The sequence below is a fragment of the Mus musculus genome, chromosome 19 (genome assembly GCF_000001635.26).
Source record: "Mus musculus strain C57BL/6J chromosome 19, GRCm38.p6 C57BL/6J".
NCBI classification, from domain to species: Eukaryota; Metazoa; Chordata; class Mammalia; order Rodentia; family Muridae; genus Mus; species Mus musculus.
The window spans coordinates 53,809,584-53,827,113 of NC_000085.6; the positions used below are offsets into that span (position 1 = coordinate 53,809,584).

The 17,530-nt window shown below is 47.4% G+C and overlaps 1 protein-coding gene and 1 long non-coding RNA gene across 5 annotated transcripts in view; one reads left to right on the forward strand and one right to left on the reverse strand.

Annotated features, from left to right (window-relative positions):
• Rbm20 (RNA binding motif protein 20) overlaps positions 1-17,530 on the forward strand; it is a 206,095-nt gene that overhangs the window by 148,595 nt on the left and 39,970 nt on the right. For all 4 annotated transcript variants that reach the window (XM_011247371.1, NM_001170847.1, XM_011247372.2 and 1 more), the window contains exons 2-5: positions 3,665-4,757; positions 5,933-5,994; positions 7,563-7,654; positions 8,340-8,437. In XM_011247371.1, coding sequence (XP_011245673.1) covers positions 3,665-4,757; positions 5,933-5,994; positions 7,563-7,654; positions 8,340-8,437 — 1,345 coding nt within the window. The remainder of the gene's footprint in view (positions 1-3,664; positions 4,758-5,932; positions 5,995-7,562; positions 7,655-8,339; positions 8,438-17,530) is intronic.
• Positions 9,669-15,629, reverse strand: Gm16299. The gene is made up of 2 exons (XR_877919.3): positions 15,509-15,629; positions 9,669-12,499 (listed from the first exon to the last, which is right to left on the reverse strand). It is a non-coding gene; the product is annotated as a predicted gene 16299 (long non-coding RNA).

Genomic DNA, 17,530 nt, shown 5'->3' on the forward strand with positions numbered 1-17,530 from the left:
CCCATATCTTAAAAGGCAGCAGGCGCGCCTCAGAGTGCAGCTTGCATGCTGCCTGGGTATCTCTCTTCAGGAACTTGTAGAAAGTTTTTGATTCCTCACACAAGAGGGAAAGAACAAAGGCTTGGTTTTTTTTAAATCTGACTTGGCAGTGTGTTTTGTTCTTGTTCTTGAGCGTGGGTGTGCCTCATGTTCTGGGATCTCACTTCAAACCAAACAAGCCAGCAGCCCAGGAGGATATGTGCCGGAGGGAGGAGGAGGGCTGCGAGGCTCCTACTGTACCTGCCAGGTTGGGGTTCGAGTCTTATAGGCTCATCCACTTTACTTAATGGCAGTGAGTGTTAGAGCTCTAGGTTCCTGCTCTACAAAGTTGAGATGAAAATGACCTATCCTGCGTGGCCCTTGACCTGTGTGACTTTTGAAGTTCCAAAAAGCTCACACTGGTCCCAGGAGCCTTACTGGAGGAGATGGTCCTACCCAGTTACCTTCTCCAAGCATGAGCCCCCTTCCCTTAAAGGAGCTCCAGGGAGGGAGGTGCGGTGTGCCCACACCCTTGTTTGTCTCTCTCTCACCCCAACCCTCTCCAACCCTCTCTGCCTGCTGTGGCCCTCCCCGCCCCCACTCAGCTTATCAGCTCTGAGTTTTTATCGCACAGGGCCTGGGACAGTGGAGACAGATGTGTCCCAGCTGTGCATTCCCTCCCAGCGCCTGCTTTATAAGGAGATTGGCTGTGCAGCCTGGCTGGTCCATCAGTCCAGACTTCAGATTTCACTGGCGCGTTCAGGTGCCCTGGGATTCCATTTCACCAGCATCCCGAACACATTTCTTGGTTACACCCACTCCCCGCAAGGGGAACCTTAAGACACAGAAAATATGGCTTAGCCAAAAGCCTCGACTGTGGAAACCGCTTATAGCAGATTCACCAGGAAAGCCTGTCTCATTTATAGACAGTCCAGTCTCTGTTTGCCCAGAAACACAATACAGTCAACGGACAAGGCCACAGAGCGATGTGGCAGACCGGCTCCTCCCATTTCTCCTAAGATTCTGTGAAAGTTGACTGGCACTTACTACCTCGAATTTAGATTTTGTTTTTCACTTATAGGGTTTTTGGTTGCTGTGTATACTACTGATATGTAAAAGCTGTTTTACTGTTTTTGGATTTAAAATGAGGACTAGGATGAAAATATGTGCCATAAATATACACACAGTTTATTCTGGCATACTTTTCAAAGCAAGGAGCATATGGACTTTCTCATGCCACTAAAATGATGGGGTGAGGAGTTAGCATGCTGGGCTGGTTTTTATGGTTCAGGACACAATCTCTACAAATTATTATTATTATTATTATTATTATTATTATTATTATTATTAATTATTGGGACAGGCATGCATTTGCATGTGTCATAGTATTCTTATGGAAGTCAGAGGACAGTCTGTGAGAGTCAGTTCTCTCCTTCCACTATGTGGGAGCTAAGGAACCAATCTCAGAGAGTCAGGATTAGTGGCAGATTCTGTGGAGGTTTGGTCCATTGCTATGTACTGAAATGCTCAATTCTGTACTGGCAGGTCTAAGCCTATGAGTGAATTCTCACATTTACCAGCTCTTGTTGTGCAAATCTTGCTCCTTAATTTGGAACTATTGGTTAATAAAGATGACAACAGCCTTTAGCTGTGGAGAAGAGAGGTGAGTGGTGCTTGGGTGCTCACCCCGTCCCCGGCTGGGGTCTGAAGCAGAGACCACAAGGAGAGCAGAGAGGAGAAGACTCCTTGGGGTAGGTTAATCATGAGAACACGGCCATAAGGGATGGTGAATTGGGGTTCTGGGGCCCTGGTAGAAGATGGCAAGTTATATCATGGAGTTATTAACAAAGAATTAGAAATAGCATACAGGAAGCCGGGCGTGGTGGCACATGCCTTTAATCCCAGCACTCGGGAGGCAGAGGCAGGCAGATCTCTGAGTTCGAGGCCAGTTTGGTCTACAAAGTGAGTTTCAGGACAGCCAGGGCTATACAAAGAAACCCTGTCTCAAAAAAAAAAAAAAAAAAAAGAGAGAGAAAGAAAGAAAGAAAGAAAGAAAGAAAGAAAGAAAGAAAGAAAGAGCGAGCATACAGGGTTGATATCTGCTCAGCTCTAGTGCTTTAAGGCTTATTATAAATACAAAGCTTTTGTGTCTTTCATTTGGGAATTAAATGATCTGATGGGGTAGAAAACCCCAATTAATGTTTAACAGTACAGGATTGCTCTACCCACTGAGTCATCTTGCTGGCCCTGTGCACAACTTCTGAAGCTTTAACTGTTACAATAATACATGTATACATTTAAACAATAGTAGAAAAACAGTTACTTATGTATCTGTCTCCCTCTTGCTGGATTTTATTATTCTCAGCTGTTACTGTCATAGGAACATTTTCAGCTATCAAGTTTTGCCTTTGTATACATTTGCACAATTTAATTATTGAGTCAAAGACTATGACAGTAAAGATTGTGTTTTCCAAACCACCCTTATCAAAAATATAAGCTATCAAAGCTTTAGTATAAACTGTAACTCACTCTATGTCCTTTCTTTGCTGCCCTTCTGAGACAGGATCTCACTTTGAGCCACCACACCTGGCTGGCATTTTGGGTTTTCTTACCTTATCTCCCCATCATGGAATCTGGTTTTCATTTTGGAGGTTGTGCTAGTCAAGTGTTCGTTGGTAACGGTTCCTTTAATTACCAGGGAGAGTGAGCTTCTGTCACATGGCCTTTTCTCTTCTATTTATTTATTTATTTATTTATTTATTTATTTATTCACTTTATATCCTAGTTGCAGCCCCTTCATCTCCTCCCAGTCCTGCCCTCACATCTCTGGATACTAACCCACCCTGGTACCTCAAGTTACTGTACTAAGGATGTACTAGGTACATCCTCTCCCACTGAAGCCAGGCAGGACAGTTAGTTAGGGGAATAGGATCCACAAGCAGGCAATAGATTCAGGGTCAGCCTCTGCTTCAGCTGTTGAGGGACCCCATGAAAACCAAGCTATACATCTGCTACATACTTGGGGAGTTGGGTGCTAGGTCTAGCCCTTGTACGCTCTTTGGTTGGTGGTTCAATCTCTGGCCTCCAAGGGCCCAGGTTAGTTGACTCTCTTGGTCTTCTTGTGGAGTTCCTATCCCTTCTCAGACTCCCAATCCTTCCCCCAACTCTTTCACAAGACTCCCTGAGCTTCATCTAATCTTTGGCTGTGTATTCTTGCATCTGTCTTGGTCAACAACTGGGTGGCGCCTCTCAGAGGACAGCCATGCTAGGCTCCTGTCTGCAAGAGTAACAGAGCATCATTAACAGTGTCGGGGATTGTGTGCTTGCCCATGGAACAGATTTCAAGTTGGGCCTGTCACTGGTTGGCCATCCCCTCAGTCTCTGCTCCTTCTCTGTTCCTGTAGCTTTTGTAGGCAGGACACATTTTGGGTGGAAGGTTTTGTGGGTGATTTGGTGTCCTTATCCCTCCACTGGGAGTCCTGCCTGGCCTTCTCTATTGGACATGTATTAATGTGTGAGCACTTGTATGTAGACCTATGAGGCAGGGTCTTGTTGACATGGGGAAAGGGGCCACTGAGAAGCAAATGTGGTCCCCTGCCACTCACTGAGGACCAGCAATGCATGTGGACCTTTTGTCTCCCTGCAGTGCTGCCAAGCTCCTGGATAAGAGCCCCTTCTCGGTCAATAACCAGAACCCTCTGCTCACGTCGCCAGCCAGCGTCCAGCTGGCCCAGATACAGGCTCAGCTCACCCTCCATCGGCTGAAGATGGCACAGACCGCAGTCACCAACAACACTGCAGCGGCCACGGTTCTGAACCAAGTCCTCTCCAAAGTGGCCATGTCCCAGCCTCTCTTCAACCAGCTCCGGCATCCGTCTGTGCTCGGCACCGCACATGGCCCTACTGGGGTGTCCCAGCATGCTGCCTCGGTTCCCAGCGCTCACTTCCCCTCAACCGCAATCGCCTTTTCGCCCCCAAGCCAGACAGGAGGCCCAGGGCCTTCTGTGAGCCTCCCCAGCCAGCCCCCCAATGCTATGGTAGTTCATACCTTCAGTGGAGTGGTACCTCAGACCCCTGCCCAGCCAGCTGTCATCCTTAGCCTTGGGAAGGCTGGGCCTACACCGGCTACTACAGGGTTCTATGACTATGGCAAAGCCAACTCCGGCCAAGCGTATGGTTCTGAAACGGAGGGCCAGCCAGGCTTCTTGCCAGCCTCGGCCTCAGCCACAGCATCAGGCAGTATGACCTATGAAGGGCACTATAGCCACACAGGGCAGGATGGCCAACCTGCCTTTTCTAAAGACTTCTATGGACCCAATGCCCAAGGGCCACACATAGCAGGTGGATTTCCAGCTGATCAGACTGGGAGCATGAAGGGAGACGTTGGTGGGCTGTTGCAAGGCACCAACAGCCAGTGGGAGAGGCCCCCTGGATTCTCAGGCCAAAACAAGCCCGATATTACAGCGGGACCCAGTTTGTGGGCTCCACCTGCCAGCCAGCCTTATGAGCTCTATGACCCTGAAGAGCCTACCTCAGACAGGGCCCCTCCTGCCTTTGGGTCTCGGCTTAACAACAGCAAGCAGGGATTCGGCTGCTCTTGCCGAAGGACAAAGGAGGGACAGGCTGTGCTGTCCGTGAGGCCCCTGCAGGGTCATCAACTGAACGATTTCCGAGGCTTGGCTCCACTCCACCTACCACATATCTGCAGCATCTGTGACAAGAAGGTGTTTGACTTGAAGGTGAGTTACCCAAGAAGGGCTGGGACCCAAGCACAGACTCTAGCGGCATCTAAGAGAAGTCCCTTTGAGGACTATGGCACTAAACTCATCAGTGCCCTTTATGAGAATCGTAGGCCGTAGACCCTAAGGAGTTTTAGAATTACATCCCATCCTTTCACTGCTCTAAGGTAGAGGATGTCTTCCTCGAGATAGATGGAAAAAGCAGTGGTTTCCTCTTTCCCTTTGAGGATCTTTTTCTCCTTTGGGCTTTCTAGAAGCTTCGGTTCCTTCAAGATATATCTGTTGTACTAAGTTTGAAAAAGGGAAAAGTAGAATTTTGGGCCAAGGACAAAAGATCAATTCTTAGACCAGACCTAGACAAACCATTAAAGAGGACTCAAAATTTGCCGAGCGGATGGAGAGACTCCCACGCCTTCCATTGGTAAAGTGCTTTGCATTGCTGTGAACAGAACTTGCCTGGAAGAATGTTTGCGCCAAGGTTTACTGATGATACAGAGAAATATTCAAAGCCATAGTAAAACATAGGTACAGCTAGCAGACATTAAACTCTTCCCATGTGCTATACTCGTGACTGTAGGAGGTAGACACTGAGGTTGGGCTTTCTTGTTGCTTAATTGTGTTTGGAGAATGGGTCTCATTTAGTTCTGGCTGATCTTGGACTCAGTTCCTCCTTTGTGGGAGTCACACAGCACGGGTATCGTTCACGCTGCCCAGGTCATGTCTCCCAGAGGTGTCTCTGTGATTTGAGTGAGACCTTTCCACACAGTGAGGACAGTGATACTAGTGGTGCTGGAGGTTTCTGTCTCGCAGTCTTTTCTGAGGCTTTATAACTCACTACACCATAGACCAGAGAATAGCAGGTAGAGGGATTGCATGTGGCCAAAGATGGGTTACAGGTCTATGGACAGGAGACAAGGGGAAACTGCTTTCAAGTCTGGGGTGGCCATCCAAGATGGATACAGGGTATGCAAGTATAAGGAGTTAACAAGACTGGTACTTGGGTAGCAGCACCTAGAATAAGGAGGCATGGGGGGGGGGGCGGAAATGGAGACGAGGTGTCCTTATGGTCCAGCCTCAGGGTGCTCTGAGCTCCCTGCCTGGCTGGTGGTAACTGCCTTCACCCTCTGCCTCCCCGTGGACTCAGTTCAACTCTGGTCCTTTCTCTGGTCTTATAGGACTGGGAGCTACATGTGAAAGGGAAGCTGCATGCCCAGAAATGCCTGCTCTTCTCAGAAAGGTAAGCGCTGTCTGGATAGTTCCGTGGGTGCTCTGCGGGTGTTCACTGAGATGTGCTGGGTGGGGCACAGGAAAACTGCAGAGAGCCAAGCAGGGGAAGAAATCCCCCGCCACCAGAAGCTTCCACTTAATTGGGAGAACATGAGCTCAACTCTTGGGGCAACCGGAAGGCCACATTTGGGGGAGGGGGCTGTGCATGTGCACATGGCTCTTGGGCACATTGCACGGCAAACGGGACATCTGGGCAAAACCTTACTGAGGTCACCTCGGCAGGGGTGGCTGTATGAGGCAAGCACATTCCTACCAGACAGAACTGGTTTTAGAGGTTTGAAGGCCCTACAGCTGTTGTGGACTAGAGGTACAGGTACAGGGCAGTATCAACTCTGACCAGCACACACACACACACACACACACACACACAGAGGCAGGGAAGTTTAGAGTCCCAGGTCTGATCCCTGGGCTGTTGTGAAGACTTCTTGTTGTTGCTGTAGATATGACTGGAGCTGGTGGGCACTTAAAGGAAGGAGTGATGCCCCAAACCTCCAAACAAGATGCTGGTTGCCATGCGGAGAATAGATTCTGGGAAAGGCCTACGTTAGAGATCAGTGGGGAACAGCCTGGCTGGCCCAAGGGCGTAGAACAGAAAGCTGCACAGCCTAGCTGATTGTTCACAACAGCTTAAGAGTGACAGCGGCTGGGAGGCCAACTAACGAGGGCAGAAAGACTAAATGTGGCTATCCACACTCTGCAATGCTACGTGGTCCTAAAAAGGAAGGAAATTCTGACGTAATTTTGAGCTGTAGAATTCCACTCTAGCGAGGTGTTTTGGAAACTAAACAGGCCGGGATTGGTGAAGAACGGAGAGTGGGTGTTTCATGGGCACAGGGCTCTGTGGCTGGCTGGGAGTGACCATTGTAGGTGAGCATGACTGTGTTCAGTGCCACGGAGCTGTGCCCTTAAACATGGTTAACGGTGCATTTCATGTCGTAAGGCCTCACCACAATTAAAAGAATTCTTATATAGGCCTCCCTGTTCTTGTGGTAAAGCTCATTACGTTAACTATCTTAAAGCTCACAATTGAGCAGCGTTTAGTACACTCACCACTAGGCTGGTCTCACTCACATACCCAGCCCTCCCTACCATCAGCCCCCAGGGAGTGGTCCTATCTGCTTCCGGGTTTGCCTTTCTACAGACATCTTACAGAAATGGAATCCTGTACTATATGGTCTTTCATGTCTGTTTTTTTTTTTTTAAACTTATCATATTTAGATGACTTACCTACATCACAGTATAGAAACAGAATATTCACTTTCTTATGTATCTAAGTGTACGTATAGCATACCTGCTCATCTGCTGACGAACACTTGAGTACTTTCTGCTTTCTGCCACGGTGACCAAGACTGCTGTGAGCAGAAACACACTTTTTTTTTTTTTTTTTTTTTTTTTTTGAGGACCTGTTCAACTTTTGGGATGAAGGACATATAGGGGCAGGCTTTGGAGGTCATATAATCTTTTTATTTGATTTCTTGAAGACACTAAATCCCTCCCTTTCCTCTCCCTCTCCTCTAGTGCTGGCCTCCGGAGTATACGTGCTTCAGGAGAGGGGACACTGTCTGCCTCTGCTAACAGCACAGCTGTTTATAACCCCACTGGAAACGAGGGTGAGTGGAGGGGGCCCTCAGATGGCAGCTGGGAGCAGAATGCAGGCCTCAGGTTTATGTTCTACCTCGGAGACCAGTTCTCTCCTGATAGGAGCCTCCTGAGCGCATGCAGGCAGCAGGTCCCAACACCGACAAAGTTCTCTGGGGTGTTTTAGACCCTCCCTGTGCTGGTTACAGTGAGCACAAGGCACAATCATACAAACACTAAAAATTATAGCGAGAAAAAATATACAGTGTTCTTGTCCCACGTGTCTGAATCCTGTGTGTGTGTGCATGTGTGCATGCATGTGTCTGTGTGAATGTGCACAAATGCATCTGTGTGTGTGTGTGTGTGTGTGTGTGTGTGTGTGTGCATGTGTGCATGCGTGTACATGTTGAGACACGGCCTCTTGTTGGGTTGGTCCCCAGCTCATGGGTTGGGCTAGGGCGACTGACCAGTGAGCCTCAGAGGTACTCCTATCCCTGACTCCCCAACACTGGAATTGCAAGCAAGTGCTACCACACCTGCTACTTCCTGTGAGTTCTCCAGACTGAATTCAGGTCCTCAGGCTTGCAAGGCAAGCATCGACCAGTCAGTCAAGCCACCTCCCCAAGTCATGAATTTTGAAGGTCAGGTTTGTGACTAGGTTGTTCTTCTTTTTCTTCTTGTTTTTTTTTTTTTAACCTGTTATTGTTCATCATTCAGATTATACCTCAAATCTTGGAACATCATATGCAGCCATTCCAACGAGGGCCTTTGCTCAGTCAAACCCCGTGTTTCCTTCAGCTTCCTCTGGGACAAGTGTGAGTACGAAAGCTTTTGCCTCCGTTTTCCTCATTGTCCCCAAAGTGTTCACATCATCTACACCTCTGCCGAGAGATGGATGCAGAGAAGGTTGGGTTGAAGCTGGGCCGTTGGGTCGTTCAAATAGTATCCCTAGACAGAGGCCAGGGGGTGCTTTATCTATCTTACTAGGACTGAAATACAGAAGAGATGCTCAGTGTTCCTTTACTACTGTCTGTCTGTTGCGAGAGGTCTCTCTGTGTGACCCCGCTTGGCCTGGTACTTACTGTGTAATCTAAGTTGGCCTCAACCTCATGTCAGTTCTGCCTGAGCCTCCCGAATGCTGGAATTATACCATGATAAGTGTTGAGCTTTCTGCAATAAGATCCTAAAATCAAAGATACTTACTATCTAGCATTTCACAGTGCTGGAGTGGGGGAGCCACATGCTGTTATATTTTTAAAGTTCTTAATTAAAAAAAGTATTGCTTTGTGTGGTCGTGCACACCTTTAATCCTAGCATTTGGGACCCTACAGCAGGCCTGTCCCTATGAGTGCAAAGCTAGCCTGATCTACACAGTGAGCTCCAAGTCAGCTAGAGCTGCACAGTGAAACCCTGTCTTAGCATGTCCTATCTCAAACTCTTTATGTATATGTCTGTCTGTGCCAGTGTAAGACATGTGCGTGAGAAGCGCCCACAGAGGCCAGCAGGAGGCATCAGGTGAGCTGCCTGCTATCAGTGCTGGGAACCAAACCCAGGTCCTCTGGAAGAGCCAGAAGTGCTCTTAGCCACGGGGCCATCCATCTCTTTAGCCCTTAAAATAATTTTTAATATTTTATTGCCATGGAGCCCTTTGGCTGAGAGTGTGATTCTAAAACTAGAACCAAAGAATGAAAGTGACAAGTATCCCCGGGATCCTGACTGGGTTAGTTAACTGTGTGTGAAGGGCGAGGGGTGCGGCTGGAATTATGTGTGTGTCCAGAGGCCAGCTTCTGGGAGTCAGTGCTCACCTTCTCCCTCCCTTGTTTCTGCTGCCGTGCACTCTGGGCTAGCTAGCCTGTGAGCTTCAGTCATCTCCTGTCTCTACCTCCCTTCCTGACTGAAGAGAGCTAGGAGGCAGATGCAGGCTGCCACACCAGCTTTTTGTGTGTATTCCAAGGACCAACCTTGGGTTGTCACCACAGTGTTGCTAGCTGAGACATCTCCCTGGATGTGGCACTGGGTCTCATTTTCTGTCCTTCATTCATTTTCTCTGTGATAAGCACTTTAATACTTGAAAGACCTAAGGGTTCGGCTTCCTTTTTCTGTAGTTCTGACATCCTCTCTCAGCTTCTCATGTTTTTTTTTTTTGTTATTGCCCTCACGCCTGCCATCAAAACAAATGCCCCTGGTCGAGCCCTGTCAGAGACGCCTGGTGAGCGGCTCAGCTGTGGCCTCCTTCCCCTCTCCTCTCACACGCTCTGCTGGGAAGGTCTCCACGTGCTGCCCTCTCCATGTCTGTATATCCATGGTGCTGAGTAGGAAAGAGTGCTTATCTGGAAGTTCATATTTCAGTTAAAGTTAGTTTTGTGGTTTCTACCATGTACTCTTATCTAGGCTGGGAGGAGGCTGGCCTGGGTGACAAGCAGTCTGGGGTCAGAGCCTTCACCCTGATGTCTCCTTGAGCTTTGGGTGTAAAATGAGAGCTGGTATCACTTGAGCCCCTTTGGGGGCAATTAGAAAAGGCTGTGAGAGCCACGGGCAGGGCAGTTCTGAGTTTGTCCCACACATCATTTCTGCCCTCCAGCGTTGACCACTGAGCCTGTGGCCTTGGAATCAGAGATCTAAATTCAGGTCTGAGTGCTGGAGCTGAGAGCTGTGTGGGTCACAGATGGGTCATTTGACTTCTCTAAAACCCCATTCCTTTATGGACGGACATATGGATAGTAACTTTCCACATGATGAGTTTGAGAGGTAGGAGAAATTCTAGGTTTTCAGATGAGTTGTAACCTCTTTGTACTATGCCTTACATCTTGCCATGTTACACATGGCCTCCTAGCCTGGTGCCCAGGCCAGAGGATGAGGCCATCCCACAGCTTGTGATAGACCACCGAGTGTCTATCACCTACACGGATGATGTCTGTGACAACGCTTTGCACACGGTCCTAACTAGTTACGACCCACGGAACTAACGACGGTTGTTACTGGGTAATAAATCTTTCTACCACTGTGTGCTAGCTGTGACTCTGCCCAGGCTTCTGTGCCAACGTTGTCCTTATACTGGTCTGCTTGTCGTATCTGCTTCTCTTTGGGTGACCTGAGGTTCCCATGGAGGCCCCGTACAAGCCAGGCAAACTCTAGCCATGTGATGAAGAGCAGGGGTGATGGCTCTGACATTCTGTGCTAACTCAAACGAATCTCTGAGGACCACTTCTCCTAAATGGCTAGAGGTGGGAAGCTTATACAACACTATGCTTCTACATAGACAGCTGGTAGGACATGGAGATCCCAGATGCCACAGACTATAGCTAACATGTCTGTTGTGTTTACCTTTCTACAACATATGGGCTCATTTAGTCTTCCAGACAGCCCCATACATAGGTACTATTATTACCTTATTGTATAGTTGAGAAACTGGGGCCAAGAGAGACTTGGTACCTCTCCTGAGGTAACAGTGCTGGAAAATGGAGGTGGTTTAAGGTTGAAGCAACCTGGATCTGGGAGCCCCACACCGTGCCCTAGAGCCACAGAGCTCTGCCTCCAGGTTCTCAGAGGTCTTCTCCTTACAATGACTCTTTGCCTTAGTAAATTTCTCTTCTTTCTTCCTACACTTCACCCCTAAGCTCCTCAGGAGGAGGAGGAAGAGGAGGAGAGGAGGAGGAAGAGTGAGCCAACGTTAGATGTGACAGGGACCTACCTAGCCGTGGGCAGCCATAGAACAAGGGAAAGATTCCAGGACTGCGGGACCCTCGGGTTCTTCTGCACTGAAGCACAGCTCCTAAGATGGACACAGGCATCCCGAGTGCTTCTTGCAGATCCCACGGGAGGGGAGAAGCTTCATTTGACTGGTTGTATCATTGCAAGCTTTATGACGTCATGCTGGCCACGTGAACCTCCTCGAGGATACGTGGGGGGTCAGGGACTCCCACCAGGTCCAACATTACCAGTGTGCTATTATTCAGTGGAGTTCTTCTGTCTAGTTCTGGAGACCAGTTGGCCTGTTCTGACGAGGGGAATCGAAGGCAGGCAGTTTCTCTCTCTGGGAAACCTGAAATGTAAAAATGCTGACACTAGAAGACAAGGTGAGCCTGCTGAGGAGCTGAACCTGCGGAGGAGCTGAGCTGCCATTGAAAACTATTTCACAGGCTCTGTGAAGGCTCCGGGCAGCCCCTCAGAGCAGTCATGGACTTCTGCCCCCTGCTGACAGAGACCTCCAAAGACAATGGGCTATGACGCATTTCTCTCTGAAGTCATGCCTTGGGCTTGTACCGGGGTCTTTTCTTTCTGAGTCCATTGACGCAAGTCTTTCCAGGAACATACTCTGTTGAGCAAGACCAGTAACCAAGACTCTGTCCCAGCGGGAGCACTATTGTTTGTGGACCACCACCAGCAAAAACCCATTGCTACTCTGAAAGCTCCCTTTCTACGCAGGAGGACAAAGCAACACAGGGGCTGGAGGAGGGAGAGTGCAAAACATACCCAAAGTGCCACAAAATCTAAAACTGCCACAGAAGCCGGCTGCTGCAGCAGCAGCTGGGCTAAATCTGAACTGGCCTTGGCTCCGCTTGAGTCTCTCTTTCCCATGTTTATTTTGATAGAGATGGGGCCTTGGAGAGACAGTTGCACACTATGTTTGCTAGTGGCCTGTGATTTGTGTGTCCCCAGCCCCTGTCACTCTCTCTCTTCAGGGTCTCCAGGGATGGGTGTTGCTTTTCACTTAGGCTGAGCTATTTGACAGAGCCATGGCTTCTCCTTGGCTGTCTGAGTCGTCATAAACAGAGTAATCAGGTTTCTACAAGGGCCGTCCAGACTCCTCGGGCTGTAAACTGGCTTCTCACACCCGCTGAAGACATATTTTCTCTGGGTGTAGCTGTAAGGCCATCCTGTAGGGTTCACAGTTGTAGACATCATTTTAATTTTGCTTTCTTACCAACACCCTCTATCCCAGCGCCCATAAATCAGGAAACTGAGGCTGAGGAAAGCAGTTTGCAGACGGCCACAGGCGTGGGTTGTCGCTCAGACTGCCAGCGTTTCTTGAACGTTTATCTGTCCTGTCAGCCCTTCTGAATCCATGGCTCAGAGCATGGCTGTCCCCTTACATCTCTGCGCATGAGGATCTGTGTGGCCCACACTAACTGTCGCCTTCCTGTTTCTATCCTAGCTCTGTCATTGCTCCTGTCCTCTCAGCCCAGGCCACCAGCCTGCATTTTCAAAGACTGATAGAAAAAAGACAGGAGAACTGAGTGGGCTTTATTTTCTGAATCTTCAATTTTCCTTTTAATAAATCTTCAATATTTTTTTCTTATTACAAAAGTAATATACCATGATGTAGAAAGAATTCTAACACACACACACATACACATATATATGATATATATATGCATATATATACATACATATATCCTACTTTGTAGGGAAAACTGATGGATAAAGTAATACACCATGATGTAGAAAGAATTCTAACACACACACACATATATATGATATATATATGCATATATATATATATATATATATATATATATATATATACATACATACATATATCCTACTTTGTAGAGAAAACTGATGGCAACCTAAATTTGCTACAACTTATATCTGCAGAATGTTCAACAAGAAAAGGTACTTTAAATGTCAGATCATGGTACACATTATATTTTACCATCTTTATTTTCTTCTTTAAAAAAAATCTATATTTGACTTGTTTCCCTTTTTCAGGTGTATGGGCATTTTTCTTTCCTGCACGTGTAATTGTGTACCACATGCATACCCAGTGACCACATGAGGCCAGGAAAAGTTGGATCCCCTGTAACAGCAGACAGCTGTGAGCTGCCATACTGATGCTGGGAACTGAACCAGGTTCTCTGCAGGAATGGCCTGGGCTCTGAACCACTAAGCAATTTCTTCAGCCTTGTCTTATTTTCTTTCTGAGATAGGGTCTCACTACGTAGCTTTGGCTGGCCTGGAATTCACTATATAGACCGGAAAGATCCACCTGCCTCTGCCACCTGAGTGCTGGGCTTAAAAGCCTGTGATACCACACTCAGCCAGGCCTCCAGTTTTAACATTCTATGATTCTAAAGTTTACGGTGATAAAGTAGCTCAGAACAGCAGCAACTTAATAGCCACACACAAATGCTTGGCACAGGTAGAAGTGATTTACTCTTAAGTTAAACCTAGTATGCTCGATAAACTGTTTGAGAAAATTGATACAAACACCATCTGTGTCCACCCTCTACGTTAATTCAAGATACATAGCGCTGGAGTCCACACTTGGTTCTATCTGCATGTTCTGTTCAGATTCACCATTGTGAAGAATAAACATTTGACCTCTCTCTCTCTCTCATTATGTGCCCTTAGCACACACACAACTGGCAGATTCCCAGACACTCTGCCATATGAGATGAGGACGCCCACAGACATCCAGTTGGAGCCCCAAAACTGTTTACTGAAGGTGTCTGTAGCTGCAGGAAACACTTCTAGAGACTCCTCTTACCTAAAGGCCTGCTGCCCTGAGCCACGTCCTTAGTATATTTCTGAGGTATTTGAAAAGAATCTCTTTGTGCTCAGACCCAGAGCCTGTTTCTACCTGCACCAAAGGGCACTGAAAGGTCTCAGAACCTTCAGAGACGAGTCTGTTTGCTCTTTTCACGTTTCCACCCAGCTATAAAAGACTTGTGGGTAAGCTGAGAAGTCTGGGATCCAGCCTAAGAACCATTAGGCAAAGGAGTAGCCCCAGCACGCTAGAATACACAGCCTGAGCCACTGATCCCACACGGGGCATCTGAGGTTAAGGCCTCCCCTAGCTGGGAAAGGGTGATTGTCCTTTGAGCTTGGTAATTAGGGCTTCGGTTACAGCCCTGACACCTTAGCTCTTTTAGGGATCTGACCTTGGGCTGGAAAGTCTCAAGAGCACCTGTCACATGTGTGTCTCCTAGGAGCTCAGCAGCAGAGCTTAGAGGTGGGTGTGAACTGAGCCCATCGGCACCTCACAGACAAAACTCAGGCTAGTGAGAGACAAGCATTTCCCTAAGATCCGTCTGTTTCTACTACAGAACTCCTCTTAAAAGTTTGATGCTTTTTAATATATTTCAAACTAACAAAAAAAAAAAAAAAAAAAGCCATGAGGGACTCTTGTATGGCCAGGACTTAACTATATCTTTCTCTCTGGCCATTTATCTCACACTTCTTTTCTGTGTCTCACAGTCTGTCTGTCTCTGTCTGTCTGGTGGCCATTTTCTTCCCTGAGTTATCATTTAAGAATATCTTGAAGACACCGTTCATTTCGATTTCCTAAGAATATAGATATTCTCTCATATCATTCCAGCAATATTTATCTTTTCTCAATCTAAGATCATCCTTCCATAGCAGGAGCAAGTGAGGAGACAAACGTTCATTTAGGTCGGGCATTATAGCAAAGTACATAATGTGCGGCGTGCCATTTCATCTTCTCAGTAAGTCTGTGCAGTCAATTTTATTCTCCTGGATTTATAGACAAGCAAACTCGGTCCTAGGAAAACCCAGTAAGTGGCTCACAGCGAGTTGCAGGGGTATAGATATAGGTTCTCCCACTATCTTGCTCCTGGTGCCTGGTTTCAATTAAGCATGTTCTAGGCATAAAAATATCCTCTAGAGAGGCTCTGGAAACGTGTGTCTTCAGTGCATCTGAATGTATCATCTCAGCCTTTTCTGACACCACGGCAGCTGTCACTCTTAGAGCACAGCCGTATCTGCGACACCGTGAGGAAGACATCAGCAACAGCATCATGCCAAAAAGTGAACTGGGCTGTAAACAGGAATGACTAAACAGCTGATTACAGGGAGCCTAGGGACGCGCCATTCATTCACCCGTACACTGGCCACACGGGGTGGAAAGACCCAGGTTTCCCTACCTTCGGTGGATCTTGCGCAGTTCCTGCTACCCATAATGCAGTGGTTGCCTTATCCTCAGTTTGACTTTGCGCAGTTCCTGATACCCATAATGCAGTGGTTGCCTTATCCTCAGTTTGACTTTGCGCAGTTCCTGATACCCATAATGCAGTTCCTGATACCCATAATGCAGTGGTCCCCCTTGTCCTCGGTCTGACTTTGAGCGGTTCCTGCTACTTAAGGTCAACTGAGGTCTGAGAATATTAAATGGGAACGTAAAAATGATTCATTATTTAATCCTTTTTTAAACACTCCAGATTTTATCCCCGTATCGGTCCACCCTCTGACTGTTCCACATCCCATACCTTCTCCCCACTCCCCGTCCCATCTCCACGAGGATGTCCCCACCCCCTAACCCCCTCCCCACCAGACCTCCCCAGTCCCTGGGGCCCCAAGTCTCTGAGGGTTAGGTGCGTCTTCTCTGACTGAGGCCAGACCTGGGAGTCCTCGGCTGTATATATGTGTTGGGTGTCTCATACCAGCTGGTGTGTGCTGCCTGGTTGTGGCTCAGTGTCTGAGAGATCTCAGGGGCCCAAGTTAGTTGAGACTGCTGGTCTTCTTATGGGGTTACCCTCCTCCTCAGTTTCTTCCAGCTTTTCCCTAATTCAACCACAGGGGTCACTAGCTTCTGTCCATTGGTTGGGTGTAAATCTCTGCAACTGACTGAATAACCTCCTTTAATGGTTTTCTTTATTCTTTAAATATTTTTGTTGTTACACGCATTTTCTCCTTTCTTGTCTCTGGAGGAAGTGAGATTTCTTTCTTTGAAGCAACCCATATCATCTTGATTTTGACAGCTCCTCTTGCTCCCACCATTTTACTCTACCATGGTTTCTTCTTTTCGGTGCATATTCCTCTTTTCTCATAGGTTCATAGGTCAGCAGATATTTACAGAATCTTCCGCGACAGATACCAGTGGTCGTGGGGAGAACGCAGAAGAGCCACAAGCATTCTTGTTCTTAGTTACCAAGTAGCCTTGTCAAGAAAGAGTGGAAGGGCTTTAAACATCCAGCAAAGAGGATTTTTCATCATGGCCCCAGTACACTCTTGTTCACTGAGCAGTCAGTCATATGCAGACAGGCCAAGCAATGGCTACACAATCCTATTCATGGAACCCTCTCTGACAGACACTCCTTAAATCACCTGGACTCCCCAGAGCCCTTCCTGCTTTGATCCTGTAAAATGGTCCCCTGTCTCCCCCATTGTCTCAGTGTCTTCTCCTCTGTGAGATTATTTTGAATAAAGCACTATGCTAATTAAACTTTTGCTTTTCAGAATTTGGAGATATGGCTTTGATAGGAAAATCCCATCACTCAACATCAAGACAAAAACAGTTGCTTCAGAAAGATTGTTTAATCAACACCCGGTTATTTGCGGCCAGGTCCCTTTAGAAGTACTTTCTCGAAACACTGCATAGGTGTTCATATCTGGTGACTTCACACCTCTGGCTGAACTTGGGTTGGTTCAGCATGTGAAATCAAGTGTAGTTCCAGAGAGACAGCATCCTGAGGATGGGTCAGTAGATGGGATTTGAGTTGTCTGGTCTTCAAATTCCAATTTTACTGAATGTAAAAGCACTAAAAGACCCTTCCCCAGTGACAACAAGGCCAATTAAAAGAACATGGCAAAACATTATAGAAGTCCATTGGTTGGGTGCAAATATCTGCATCTGACTCTTTCAGCTACTTGTTGGGACTCTCAGAGGGCAGACATGATGGGCCCCTGTTTGTAAGCACACCATAGCATCAGTAATAGTGTCAGGCCTTGGAGCCTCCCTTTGAGCTAGATCCCAAGTTGAGTCTGTCACCAGACCTCCTTTCCTCAGGGTCTTCTCCATTTTTGTTCCTGTAGTTCTTTTAGACAACAATTATGGGTCAGAGTTTTTGACTGTGGGATGGCAACCACATCCCTTCACTTGATGTCCTGTGTTTCTATTGGAGTTGGACTCTACAAGTTCTTCCCACTGTAGGGCATTTCATCCAAGG